Source organism: Cynocephalus volans, chromosome 10 (assembly GCF_027409185.1).
Source record: "Cynocephalus volans isolate mCynVol1 chromosome 10, mCynVol1.pri, whole genome shotgun sequence".
Classification (NCBI taxonomy): Eukaryota; Metazoa; Chordata; class Mammalia; order Dermoptera; family Cynocephalidae; genus Cynocephalus; species Cynocephalus volans.
The window spans coordinates 18,143,374-18,158,142 of NC_084469.1; the positions used below are offsets into that span (position 1 = coordinate 18,143,374).

The 14,769-nt window shown below is 39.5% G+C and overlaps 1 protein-coding gene across 7 annotated transcripts in view; it reads right to left on the reverse strand.

Moving 5' to 3' along the window:
* Window positions 1–14,769, reverse strand: part of BCAS3 (BCAS3 microtubule associated cell migration factor) — a 601,295-nt gene that overhangs the window by 122,021 nt on the left and 464,505 nt on the right. Inside the window, exon 24 of one of the 7 annotated variants that reach the window (XM_063109235.1) lies at window positions 6,878–6,939. The exons of the other annotated variants lie outside the window; for them this stretch is intronic. Coding sequence (XP_062965305.1) covers window positions 6,911–6,939 — 29 coding nt within the window. The 3' untranslated portion in view covers window positions 6,878–6,910. Of the gene's footprint in view, window positions 1–6,877; window positions 6,940–14,769 lie in introns of those variants that run through there. 7 annotated transcript variants of the gene reach the window in all.

Sequence of the window (14,769 nt, forward strand, 5' to 3'; positions counted from 1 at the left end):
AGCAGTCTAGCCTTTTCCCAGTTGCTATTGCTTTTTTATGGGGGCCAGATGACCTGCAGAGATCTGATGCTCCTGCTACTTTTCTCAACTGTACAGTCCTGTCCCAAGAGACTAACATATCAATCATCAACCCAAGGTTTCAAGGGCAGAGGCTTGGATGCACCAGGATCCAGTCTTTTTTCAGCAAGGAATCCCAAATGCATTAGAATCAGGCCTAGAGTGAACAGACTCTCCACCAACTTGTCACCAGGCTGACAAATCCCTGTAAGGCCAGGACACTTAACAGTCCGCAGGGGCTGAGGCCGCCAATGTCTCACCTTCCAGTCGGTCAAACATTGCCCAGGTCTTGTACCAGTAATATAAGACTAGCTCATAGGAAATGAAATGACCTTTTTGAGCCAAAGGCTTCTTGGGACCGGGCTGGGGGACGGGGATGAGAGTGTTTGGCCATCTAAGTTCTTGGTGAGGAGGAAACAGTAGAACTAGACAATGGTCTCCTGAGTGGTTCATAGTATGAAGTACTCCCGCTGACATGCAGCACCACAAAGCTACCCACAAATGATAAAGTCTTTCTGGGATTATCCAGCATAGGACAGTGTTCAAAAGCCAGAGTCATAGACTCTTCAGACCAGAAGGGCTCCATAGAGATGATCCGGTTTATCACTCATTTTAAGGTGAGGAAACCGAAGCCAGGACAGGCAGTAACTTGTCCGAAGTCTCACAGGCTGTCAGTATCCGGCGCTCCATGGAGAGCCTGGTTTCTAGTCCTCCGTCCTGGCTCTTCGCACACGCACGGCATGAACATCAGAGGTGTCACTGGAAGGAATGCCTGTTAGTTGTCCAAACACGGGAGACTGTGCCCTTTAATTGCAGTTTCTTCTTAGAGATAATCATCTTCCTTATCTCAAACGTTAACTCCAATGTTTCTTATGATGTCTCCAGTGCTTCCCTAATGACTCCATGACTCACTGGATATTATGATTTGATACAGTACAGAGCGGTGCTCAGTTACAACCTTAGTTTCTAAAGCAATTTTTAATGAAAAACAAGCCTTTCTCTCAGTCCTCTTTCCACCTTACACAACATGCTGTGAATTATCTTCACAATACGTCAGAATTCACATTGTGGGAAGAAGCGGTTGTTTACAAGTCTCTTTCTTATATTTAAAATGACCAGAATGTGTATTTTAAATTAGGTTTTCTTCCCTCCCCTCCCTTGAACAACCTTTTACTTCGTACATGTGCTGAGGAGGATAAAGGGACTAGGGACATTGAGGTCTTATGTTTGTCAAACCACAGACAGTTGCTAAGACAATGCTTCTACTGGGCCCAGGCTGTGAACTCCTTAAATTTCCACCAAAGGAAAATGCCCTGGGCTCTTCGACCCTCCTTATAGAAAAGCAAGGCCATTTACATCTCCTCCTCTAGCTTCTACGACTATGGTTATTCAGTACCTTGTTTTTTGAACCTCTTCAAGCCTGCCTCATTCAATTTCTGATTCGTAATCTTTGGGGCAGGTGACATTTTTACCCTAAGAAATCATCTCAGAAGAAAGCTTTAAAAGCTTTAAGTGTGACCAGGTCATAATGTTTTTGGATTCCATGGGTCTTTCAGCTAGACACAGAAAGTCTTTCTCTCTTTTGACAGATAAAAGATTCAGGGTTAGTAATTATAAAAATACTGGTCAGAGAGCAGTTACCTAAACATCCTTGGAAATGACTCTCGCTACCATCATTTTACAAACACTTCTAAAGAATTTTCTTCAGAGATTCCTAAAACAACATGAGAAAAAGAGTTTTCCTAAGACCAATTTCAGGGAAAACTCTTCTATTCCACAGCTTTTTCATTAATTGGTGCTCCTAAAACAAACTGTTTCTTCAGCCAGAGACACCACTTTATGCTGGGAAACCGCAGTCCATCTCTGCTGCTGCGATCTCTCTCCTTAAGATTTTAGCAATACAGTTTTCGGGTGTGTTTCATGACCTTTTGTGCTAGCAAATAAGCCTTTGGCGGATTAAAATGAACTTTTCTCATCCTAGTTTAAGGAGTGCTTTGCTCTGGGAATATCAAGAAAAGCCACAGGACTGAGCCAAATACCCAGTGTAGCAGTGCTGACACTGACAAATTTTTGCAGGAGTAGTAGAGGAAGTAGATAAACAATAAACACTAATCTAAACAAAGTTTTCTCTTTAAGATGTTACAAGTATTGGAGAGTGTACTACTTCTTTAAGCTACTCCAAGTGGTCTGAAGCATTAAAAGTGAAGGCATTGCTTCAAATTTCTTGGCCTACAGATCTAAAGTAGTAACTCACCTTGTCCTATGTATCCTAATATGAACTAAATAGAATATTCAATGAAGCCCTGGTATCTCACGTGTTAGGAGCCTTAAAATCAGGCTATCATGACTGGTCATCTGCCACAAAGCTGGCTAGATAAATTCCCACAATGATACACTCTTGAAATGACCATTCAGGACTGAGGTTACTGCTACTTGCTCCCTGCAGAGGAAGAACAAGCCAGGCAAATTCTCACCACATGGCCTTTGCCCTCTGATTTTATATCTTACTCCTCCCCCCAAGGTCTGAGGCTCTGTGGGAATTCATGCCAGGCAGGGGCCTAGACCCTCAACTGCTGATATCTTTCTGAGTTGTTTTCTTTAAAAGGTCCTGGGAAATAGGCTGTAATCAATGTAGGAATGGCCCTTTAAATTTCCATTAAAAAAAAAATAAGTATCAGTGACAATACACAAATCTATTCCTTTAGCCAGGGACAAGGAACACAGCGAAAACTTATGTTAAATCATCCAGTCCAACTCAGAAGCAAAACCAGGCCTGTAAGTGCTTCAATCTTCAGAAAGACTCAAATAAGGTATTATATACAAAGAGATGGGAAAAGGATTCAGTAAGTGCTCAGAAAGGAGAGAAAGCTCTCCAAAAGAAGCTAATTCAAAAGAGATTTCCAAGTCAACATCCAAACCAAAGAGATGTGGAAAAATTCCGAAAAGCATCCTAACAAAACATCCCAGCAAAGTACCCTAACTCCTTTTTGTAAACCCACAACTGGTAGGAGCAAAGTTCCAATGTGACAGCCTTTTAAAGCTGTAAGTTGCAACCACAAATGTGGTTGCTCTTCCAACATTATTTTCTTTGGGAAAATTACATGGGTGGGTAGGGAAGCAAACCCAGGAGGAGTGAAGTTTACAAGTTCTGAGGCCTGGGAGGTAAGATGCATGGAACTTAGAAGTGGGGGCCCGATGGTAGATAGGAGAAATCTAACCTTGTTGCACCAAGTGGCTAAGGTCTCCAGCCACTCATCAGGTAGAGTATGCTGCTCTATATTTGCAAAACTGCTCAATAAAATTTTACTGCCAAAGCAAAAGGAGAAACATCTGCTCTAGTCAAGAGCAGCTGTGGTCAGCAATAAGGCAGTTGGCACATGGTCAATGCTGCTCTTGCTGGTAGGTGGTATTGTGGTCACCAGTAATTACTTTGGAGAATTTCATGGAGTCAAGGATAACTAAATGGACAAAGAACATTTTATTTTACTTTCTATCTTTATCCCAAGAGCAAAAATCGTGACATTTTGTACAGAACTCAGAAGCACAATGCAGTCCATACTTTTCATAGAACTTTTTACCTCAAAGAATAGAAATCCTTAAATATAAGTATTTCAAACAATATGTGGTTGACAAGACAGCACTCCACTCATCATTTCTAGTGGAACAGTTTCTGTAGATTGCATTATTTTTAAATGTTTTCCTTCTGAAAGATGTATTCCAGAATACTATAAAGAAAATGTGAAAATTATATTTAGCAAATCAATAAATGATTCAAGATTTTAAAACCCTCATCTTGATCAAATTTGCATTATATCTTAAAAGTTAAATAATTCTACACTGAGTGGGAATTGGAGTGTAAACAAAAATCTGTTTGATGTATTCAGTTGTGATAATTTTTCATAGAATGATAAAAAAATAAACATTTGGGAAATAACCTTTTGAGCCACTGGAAAATGACAAAGTCTAAGACATTTCAATCAAGTTAATTTCAGTACTATAGCAATGCATTTTTCCCACCAGAAACTATATTTAAAAAAAAAAAAAAAACAATTAAACAAAATGGGTCTCTGAATGATGAGATGAGATAACATTGGGCTAAAAGACAACTTCATGATTGCTCGTCAATTAGGTTATTCCACACATACACACTCAAAGACAAAACTAGTCACATTCATGTTAAATAAATTATGTCAAAGCTGAGTGGTTGATACTGTATTAAAGCAAAAGCTATGACTTGCATTATTAAAATTTAAAAAAGGAAATTTTCTTGACCGCCAAGAGAGCTAACCTGCAGCAAGTGGTATAATTCAGGTACACAGGCTCCAATGAAGCCATGCCAGGCAAGCCATGTTTAACATGTCACCAGATATGCTGTCTATAGCCTACTCCCTGAACACTGGGGCTCCTAGAACACTTTTGGATAGTTTTAGAAGTAGAATGAGAGACCCAGGGGACAATTTCAACCTATTCCGACTCAACCATCTCCAGAATGCCACCTCACACAGATCTGCTCTAGAGTCATGATAGTTATAGGGCTCTCCCAGGACAGAAAATAATTCTTGTCAGCATGTGAGGCCAGCTGAATCTGCGTGTTAGAAAGCCAGAGTTCTAAGTCTCAGCCCTCTCAATCACTGCAGAGCCTTGGATGGATCACTTGAATAATCAGAGCTTTAGTTTTTTTCATATGTCCGAGGAGGTGGCCTTCCAGCTTTAACCTTATACTGAATCCACAAAGAATGGGACCCTAGACCCTAAAGAGCTGCCCCATCAGCTCCACAGCCCTCGTGACTTTGCACTAGGCAATAAGAGGTACCTAACACTTTCCTGCTGTTTTTTCTTTAAACAAGATCTTCACTACTACCACGAAAAAGGAGTACTAAATTTAGGTGTTCCCTTAGGAACTGCTTTTTATGAGAGCCCAACATCTCATAGTTGCTACATTCAAGCCTACCATCTGAAACCACTAAATGTTAGGCAGAGAAGTACTTCTGCAACTTTGATTTGTACATACCACAGAGAAAAGATGATTGACATCAGATTGTTTGGAAATACCTTTTTCATTTTTTAAAATAAGCAAGTTTATACAGATCAATAATATTTGCTTAAATACTTCCTAAAATTATAGTCTATTATACCACATTTAGAAAGACAGTGAAATCACAAACTACTGTGCAATTATAGTTAAATCTTTAAAAAAATATGCTCCTTCCGTATATATCCCATTTTTTAAAATGTTGGATAAAGGAAGCTTATGAGAATAAGGCAATTTTTTGGGTGTGTGTTTAAACTCACAAGTATTAAAATAAACAGTAGCTCGTTTACATAAAATTTAATCGTTCGTTTTTACATTTGTGCATATTTGTGGAGTACAATGTGTTGTTTCAGTACATGCATGTACTACACATTGATTCCCTTAGGGTAGGTAGCATAGCTTTGTACCCATTAGTCCACCACATCTTCTCCCGCGCCCCCTCCCCTCCCAGCTTCTGGTGACCATTACTCTACTTCCATGAGAAACACTTTTTTTTTTTTAAGATTCCACATATGAGTGAGATCATGTGGTATGATCTTTCTGTGCCTGGCTTACTTTACTTAACATGAGGGTCTCCAGTTCCATCCATTTTGGTGCAAATGACAGTATTTCATTTTTTTTTTTTTTATAGGTGAATAGTATTGCATTGTGTATACATACCACAGATTTTTTTATTCATTCATCCACTGATGGGCATTTAGGTTGATTCCATCTCTTGGCTATTGTGAATAATGTTGCAATGAACATGGGAGTGTAGGTGTTTTTTTGAAATATTGATTATACCACTACTGGGTAAATACCCAAAAGAAATGAGATGTGGTATAGCTGGGTCGTAAGGTAGTTCAATTTTTAGTTCTCTGAGGAACCTCCATACTGTCTTCCACAATGGTCATACCAATTTACATTCTCACCAACAATGCAGGAGAGTTCCCTTTTTTTCACATCCTTGACAGCATTTGTTATTTTCTGTCTTTTTGATAATAGTCATTCTAACTGTAGTAAGATAACTCATTAAAAATTTAGTTATCATAATTTTCAAAATTCACACAAGGCTTAACATAGTCAAAAACTATACTCAGTTGAATAATATAAATCTGTATCAGAATTAAATATCAAACACAAGCCATTATCCACAGGTGAGAATAATAACTGAAAAATTACTAAGTTTTTTAAGCTTATACTATCAGGCTAAGAATTAGGCGATTTTAACATTAAAGTAAAATAATCTTCTGAATTTTACCTATTGTTATTCTTTTGTGACACATATTTTTAACTTCTAGTCACCCTATTTCCACATCATGCCTTTGCTCATGTTATTTATTTCCTTAGACTGAATGGACTTTCCTTATTATTTTTAAAAAACCTACTAAAACCTACTTCTTTTGTCTTTTAAAGACACTACCTTCTAAAGGATTAGCAAAATAAATCCTGATATATCTAATGATGAAATAATAAGTAACCACTGATAATAATGATGTAAAATTGTATTTATTGACATTAAAAACAGGTTTACAATACAGTGCTAAGCAAAAACCAAAAGAAAGCACGACAGTAGGGGCAAGATTTGTTACTCAATGGTAAGTAAGCTTAGTGTGATTTCATTTTACAAAAATTAGTGTGTGTGTATGTGAACGCATAATAGAATCTTATAGAATAAACACCATAATGTTAATAGTGATGAAACTTTAGGTAATAAATATGAGTGATTTTTATTTCCTCCTTTTTGCCTCTATTTTTTCTTAGTTTTCATGTAATAAATATATATTACTTGAGTTAAAAAAAAAAAAAGAGGTTTAGTTAAAATGCAGTGTTTAACCAAGGTCAAGTGTTCAGATCCCCGTACCAGCCAGCTGCCAAAAAAAAAAAAAAAAAAAAAGTTTAAAAATGCTTTAGGAGAGTTTCAAGATGGCGGCGGCTGCCGCGGCTGGCGCGGAGTAGCTGAGGTGGAAAAGGTGGCCACTGGGCCTCAGACAGCCGGGAAACTTGTGGACCTTTCTCTGGCCATCTCTTAAGGGAGGACTGCTGCTGCTGGCCGGTCGTGGGGGCTCAACGCCACTTTGCCCCCGGCAGGAGAGGCTGCCTCATTTGCAGGCAACAGCTTTGAAGTGTGGAGCAGGAAAAGAACTGATTCTTAGCTGCAAAAGTGAGTCTTGAAACAGGGAACACGGCGCCAGGGCTGCTGTGGATGCAGCCAGGATCCCGGAGGCTGGGGCCGCACTGAAGGCGGCCAGCTGCCCTATCCAGGATTCGAGGTTTCAGGCCGGCATTAAAGAAGACTCCTGGGAGCGCCTGAGCGGCGCCGCGACTGAACAGCCCGAGGCGGCAGCGCCGAGAACACGGAAGGCAACAAACCAGAGACAGAGCGAGCGCCCGACCTGGCACAGCACTGTGAGTGATCCCTGGCACAGCTCTGTTCGGGGGGTGGATGCACACGCGGCTCCCCGCCTGCACCACCAGGCCACTCACTACCCCGGTGCTGCCTCCATTTTCCCAGGTGCGGGCAGCTCCGCCCTGCTCGGCCATCACTGAGCCCATTTGCTTGGCCTGGCGCGGGGCTTTCCGGACCCTGCGGGCCGACCTCCTCTCCCACTCCCTCCACGGTTCTCTGGCAGGGCTGGGGGTGTGGGGCGTCCCGACCAGTTTTGGGAGGGCTAGGAAGTACGGGCAGGCCGACTGTCACTCCACCACACCCTGGACTCCGGCCCCGGTAAACTTCCTGTTACTGGGAGGCAGATACCATCTCTGCAACCACCAGTTTGGAAAAAAGCCTAACGAATTTCTGGTTGGGAATAGTGTGGTAGGAGAGTTCCCAGGTCCGCTTGAACCTGCCGGAGAGCAGGCTGCAGGCGGGCACTAGACTCGGTTTATACCGGGGGGATACAAAGGTGAACAAGACCCGAGAAAGATCTACACAGTGCTACAAAGGCACCCAGAGAGACCGGTCGTCTGTGCCTAGCAGAAACCTGGTAGACTTCCTGGGCGAGGCGGTGCTGAGCAGGGTCTTGAAGGCCCAGCTGATAGACGAGGGGTGCAGAAGACACGCCCCAACCCAGCACAGTGTGCACAGAGGGGGGAGACGTGCGGCCAGGGAGGCGGAGACTCGACAGAAACCACACACCCGGTGGGGTCGCCACTGCACGATCTAACAGCCTGGGCCAGAGCACACGGAACGGGGAGAAGTCCTGTACAGAAAGTGAAAGCTCAACAGAGATCACACACCCTGTGGTACGTGATCCACCAGCCCAGCAAAGTACAAGCTGACCAGAAAGGTGGATCCCCGGAGAAGCCCAAGACCCGAGGCAACCACACACACAAGACACTAGAGGCCAACTGAGCAGTCACGGTGGGAGCCATACCAAATTGGCAACCACAGCAACATCCTAGTTAGTCATTAGTCTTAAACCGGTGGACTGTGAAACCCCCTGCCACAATGAATAAACACCAAAAAAAAGACACCAGAAATACAAAAAATCAAGAAAGTACACCACCAAAAGTTAATAAATCTCATACTCTAGATCCTATAGAACAAGAAGCCCTTGAAATAACTGACAAGGAATTTCGAGTGATAATTCTAAGGAAACTGAATGAGATACAAGAAAACTCAGCTAGACATCATGATGAAATGAGGAAAAGTATACAGGATCTGAAAGAGGAAATATACAAGGAAATCAATGTCCTGAAAAAAAATGTAGCAGAACTTGCTGAACTGAAGAAGTTATTCAGCGAAATAAAAAACACAACGGAGAGTTTAACCAGCAGGCTTGTCGAAGTTGAAGAGAGAACCTCTGAACTTGAAGATGGGCTGTTTGAAATAACACAAGCAGACAAAAAGAAAGAAAAAAGAATCAAGGACATGGAAGAAAATCTGAGAGAGATATCAGACAACCTCAAGCGCTCAAATATCCGAGTCATGGGTATTCCAGAAGGGGAGGAAAATGGAGATTCCATTGAAAACATATTCAACAAAATAGTGGCAGAAAACTTCCCAGGTATAGGAAAAATCACAGATCTTCAGATCCAGGAAGCTCAACGATCTCCAAACGTATTCAACCCAAAAAGGCCTTCTCCAAGACATGTCATAGTCAAATTGGCAAAACTCAGAGACAAAGAGAGAATCTTAAAAGCTGCAAGAGAGAAGCGTCAAATCACCTATAAGGGAGCCCCAATCAGGTTAACATCAGACTTTTCATCACAAACCCTAAAAGCTAGAAAGGAATGGGATGATATTTTCAAAATACTAAAAGACAAAGATTGCCAGCCAAGAATACTCTACCCTGCAAGGCTATCCTTCCGAAATGAGGGGCAAATAGTATATTTCTCAGACAAACAAAAACTGCGGGAGTTCACTACCACAAGACCACCCTTACAAGAAATCCTCAAGGGAGTACTGGGTTTGGTTCCTGAAAAATAACTACCACTGCCATAAAAACCTAAGAAAAATCTAAACCCGCTAGTACAATAAAAATGGCATTCATGAAGAGAAAACAAGCTAACAAAAACACTATCTACAACCTAAGGAACCAACAAACAAAGAAACCAAACAGTAAATCAGAAAGCAAGGAACAAAAGACACCTAAGACAACCAAACAACCAATAAAATGCTAAGAATAAATCAACACCTTTCAATAACAACTCTTAATGTTAAAGGCTTAAATTCCCCAATTAAAAGACACAGACTGGCTGACTGGATCAAAAAGCAGGACCCAACTATATGCTGCCTACAAGAGACCCACCTCACCCATAAAGATTCACACAGACTAAGAGTGAAAGGATGGAAAAAGATTTACCATGCAAACAGAAAAGAAAAACGAGCTGGAGTGGCTATTCTTATATCTGACAAAATAGACTTTAAACTAAAAACCATAAAAAGAGACAATGAGGGACACTACTTAATGATAAAAGGACTGATCCATCAAGAAGACATAACAATCATAAATATGTACGCACCCAATGTTGGAGCAGCCAGATTTATAAAACAAACTCTATTAGACCTAAAGAAGGAAATAGACACTAATACCATAATAGCAGGGGACCTGAACACTCCACTGTCAATATTAGACAGATCATCTAGGCAAAGAATCAGTAGAGAAACACAAGATCTAAACAAGACTCTAGACCAATTGGAATTGGCAGATATCTACAGAACATTCCACCCAACAACCTCAGAATATTCATTCTTCTCATCAGCACATGGATCATTCTCCAAGATAGATCACATATTAGGTCACAAATCAAGTCTCAATAAATTCAAAAAAATTGGAATTATCCCATGTATCTTCTCAGACCACAATGGATTAAAACTAGAAATTAATAACAAACAAAACTCTGGAAACTATACAAACACATGGAAATTAAACAGCATTCTACTTAATGACATATGGGTCCAAGAAGAAATCAAGCAGGAAATCAAAAAGTTTATTGAAACTAATGAAAACAATGATACATCATACCAAAACCTGTGGGATACTGCAAAAGCAGTATTGAGGGGAAAATTTATTGCATTAAATGCTCACTTCAGAAGAATGGAAAGATGGCAAGTGAACAACCTAACACTTCACCTTAAAGAACTAGAAAAACAAGAACAATCCAATCCTAAAGTTAGCAGACGGAAAGAAATCATTAAGATCAGAGCAGAACTGAATGAAATTGAAAACCAAAAAACAATTCAAAAGATCAACGAATCAAAAAGTTGGTTTTTTGAAAAGATAAATAAAATTGACAAACCATTAGCATGGCTAACAAAAAAAAGAAGAGAGAAGACTCAAATAACAAAAATTAGAAATGAAAAAGGCGATATTACAACTGATTCATCTGAAATACAAGGAATCATTCGAGACTACTATAAACAACTATACGCCAACAAATTTGAAAATCTGGAGGAAATGGATAAATTTCTGGACACACACAAGCTCCCAAAACTGAACCGTGAAGACGTAGAAAATTTGAACAGACCAATAACAATAAAGGAGATTGAAGCTGTTATCAGAAGGCTCCCAACAAAGAAAAGCCCAGGACCAGATGGATTCACAGCAGAATTTTACCAAACATTCAAAGAGGAATTGACACCGATTCTTTACAAACTATTCCAAAAGATTGAAACGGACGCAAATCTCCCAAACTCATTCTATGAAGCAAACATCATCCTGATACCAAAACCAGGTAAAGATATAACCAAAAAAGAAAACTACAGGCCGATATCCTTGATGAATATAGATGCAAAAATCCTCACTAAAATACTAGCAAACAGAATACAGCAACACATACGAAAAATTATTCATCACGATCAAGTGGGATTCATCCCAGGGATGCAAGGTTGGTTCAACATACGCAAATCAATAAATGTGATACACCATATTAATAAACTCAAACACAAGGACCATATGATCATCTCTATAGATGCTGAAAAAGCATTTGATAAAGTTCAGCACTCATTCATGACAAAGACCCTCTATAAGTTAGGTATAGAGGGAAAGTATCTCAACATAATTAAAGCCATATATGCCAAACCCACTGCCAATATCATCCTGAACGGAGAAAAGCTGAAAGCTTTTCCTTTAAGAACAGGCACTAGACAAGGATGCCCACTCTCACCACTCCTATTCAACATAGTGTTGGAAGTACTAGCCAGAGCAATCAGAGAAGAGAAGGAAATAAAGGGCATCCAGATTGGAAAAGATGAAGTCAAACTGTCCCTGTTTGCAGATGACATGATCCTATATATCGAACAGCCTAAAACCTCTACAAAAAAACTCTTGGAATTGATAAATGATTTCAGCACAGTAGCAGGATACAAAATCAACACACAAAAATCAGTAGCATTTCTTTTCTCCAATAGTGAACATGCAGAAGGAGAAATCAAGAAAGCCTGCCCATTTACAATAGCCACCAAAAAAATAAAATACTTAGGAATTGAGTTAACCAAGGAGGTGAAAAATCTCTATAATGAGAACTACAAACCACTGCTGAGAGAAATTAGAGAGGATACAAGAAGATGGAAAGATATTCCATGCTCTTGGATTGGAAGAATCAACATAGTGAAAATGTCCATACTACCCAAAGTGATATACAAATTCAATGCAATCCCCATCAAAATTCCAAAGACATTTTTCTCAGAAATGGAAAAAACTATTCAGACATTTATATGGAACAATAAAAGACCACGAATAGCCAAAGCAATGCTCAGCAAAAAAAATAAAGCTGGAGGCATAACACTACCTGACTTTAAGCTATACTACAAAGCTATAATAACCAAAACAGTATGGTACTGGCATAAAAACAGACACACTGACCAATGGAATAGAATAGAGAATCCAGAAATCAACCCTCACACTTACTGCCATCTGATCTTTGACAAAGGCACCAAGCCTATTCACTGGGGAAGGGACTGCCTCTTCAGCAAGTGGTGCTGGGATAACTGGATATCGATATGCAGGAGAATGAAACTAGATCCATACCTCTCACCGTATACTAAAATCAACTCAAAATGGATTAAGGATTTAAATATACACCCTGAGACAATAAAACTTCTTAAAGAAAACATAGGGGAAACACTTCAGGAAATAGGACTGGGCACAGACTTCATGAATACGACCCCAAAAGCACGGGCAACCAAAGGAAAAATAAACAAATGGGATTATATCAAACTAAAAAGCTTCTGCACAGCAAAAGAAACAATTAAAAGAGTTAAAAGACAACCAACAGAGTGGGAGAAAATATTTGCAAAATATACATCTGACAAAGGATTAATATCCAGAATATATAAGGAACTCAAACAACTTTACAAGAAGAAAACAAGCAACCCAATTAAAAAATGGGCAAGAGAGCTAAGTAGGCATTTCTCTAAGGAAGATATCCAAATGGCCAACAGACATATGAAAAAATGCTCAACATCACTCAGCATCCGGGAAATGCAAATCAAAACCACATTGAGATACCATCTAACCCCAGTTAGGATGGCTAAAATCCAAAAGACTATGAACGATAAATGCTGGCGAGGCTGCGGAGAAAAAGGAACTCTCATACATTGTTGGTGGGACTGCAAAATGGTGCAGCCTCTATGGAAAATGGTATGGAGGTTCCTTAAACAATTGCAAATAGATCTACCATACGACCCAGCCATCCCACTGTTGGGAATATACCCAGAGGAATGGAAATCATCAAGTCGAAGGTATACCTGTTCCCCAATGTTCATCGCAGCACTCTTTACAATAGCCAAGAGTTGGAACCAGCCCAAATGCCCATCATCAGATGAGTGGATACGGAAAATGTGGTACATCTACACAATGGAATACTACTCAGCTATAAAAACGAATGAAATACTGCCATTTGCAACAACATGGATGGACCTTGAGAGAATTATATTAAGTGAAACAAGTCAGGCACAGAAAGAGAAATACCACATGTTCTCACTTATTGGTGGGAGCTAAAAATTAATATATAAATTCACACACACACATACACACATACACACACAAACCGGGGGGGGGGGGGAAGAAGATATAACAACCACAATTATTTGAAGTTGATACAACAAACAAACAGAAAGGACATGGTTGGGGGGGATGGGGGGAGGGAGAAGGGAGGGAGGTTTTGGTGATGGGGAGCATTAATCAGCTACAATGTATATCGACAAAATAAAATTTAAAAAAAAAATAAATAAATAAAAAAATAAAAATGCTTTAAATTGACATGTTATTTTTTTTTTAAGCTTAAACTAATTATCATGCTAAAACTGATCCCTGAGCTATATAAAATTTATAAGTTATTATTTTCTCTGAAGTCTCTAGTAGTTACTTCCTCCAAGATGAATATTTCAGGCAGGGAATGGTACTATATGAAAGACTTAGGTGAATTAAAGCCTTGAAGGTCAGGATAATAGTGCTTACTCTAGCAGTCACTTCTAAGTCTTTCTAAATTGTCTCTATGTTTTCTTGAGATACATTTGTGGAGAAGTCCCATTCAATGTGACAAATTGAATCAAAACTAGAAATTCATGAGTTTCTGAGTTTAGGTCTGGGCCTGCATTCCTGGTGATCTTTCATGGAATATAATGCCTTATCCACTAAGTAGTTTATTCCAAGTAACTCACTGGAGAAGATATGAGACCATAAATGAAATTCTCATAAGAATAAAATTGAATCCTTATCCTACAGCATACACAAAAATCAACTTGAATGATAAGCCCCGAAACTGTAAAACTCCTTAAAAAAAAAAGGATAAAAGCTTCTTGACATTGGCCTTGGCAATAATTTCTTAAATACAACACCAAAAGCACAGGCAACAAAAGCAAAAATAGACAAGTCAGATTACATCAAATAAAAGGCTTCTGCACAGCAAAGGAAACAATCAACGGAATGAAAATGCAACCGACGGAATGGAAGAAAATATTTGCAAACCATCTATCTATCTGATAAAGGTTAATATCCAAAAATATAAGGAGCACCTACAACTCAAAAGCAAAAAACCAAATAACCTGATTAACATATGGGCAAAAGAACTGAATAGACATTTCTCCAAAGATGACATAAAAATGGCCAACAGGTATTATGAAACAATGTCCAACATCACTAATCATTGGGGAAATACAAATCAAAACCAAAATGAGATATCACCTCACACCTCTTAGTTAGGATGGCTACCACTGAAAAACAAAAGATAACAATTGTTGGTGAGGATGTGCA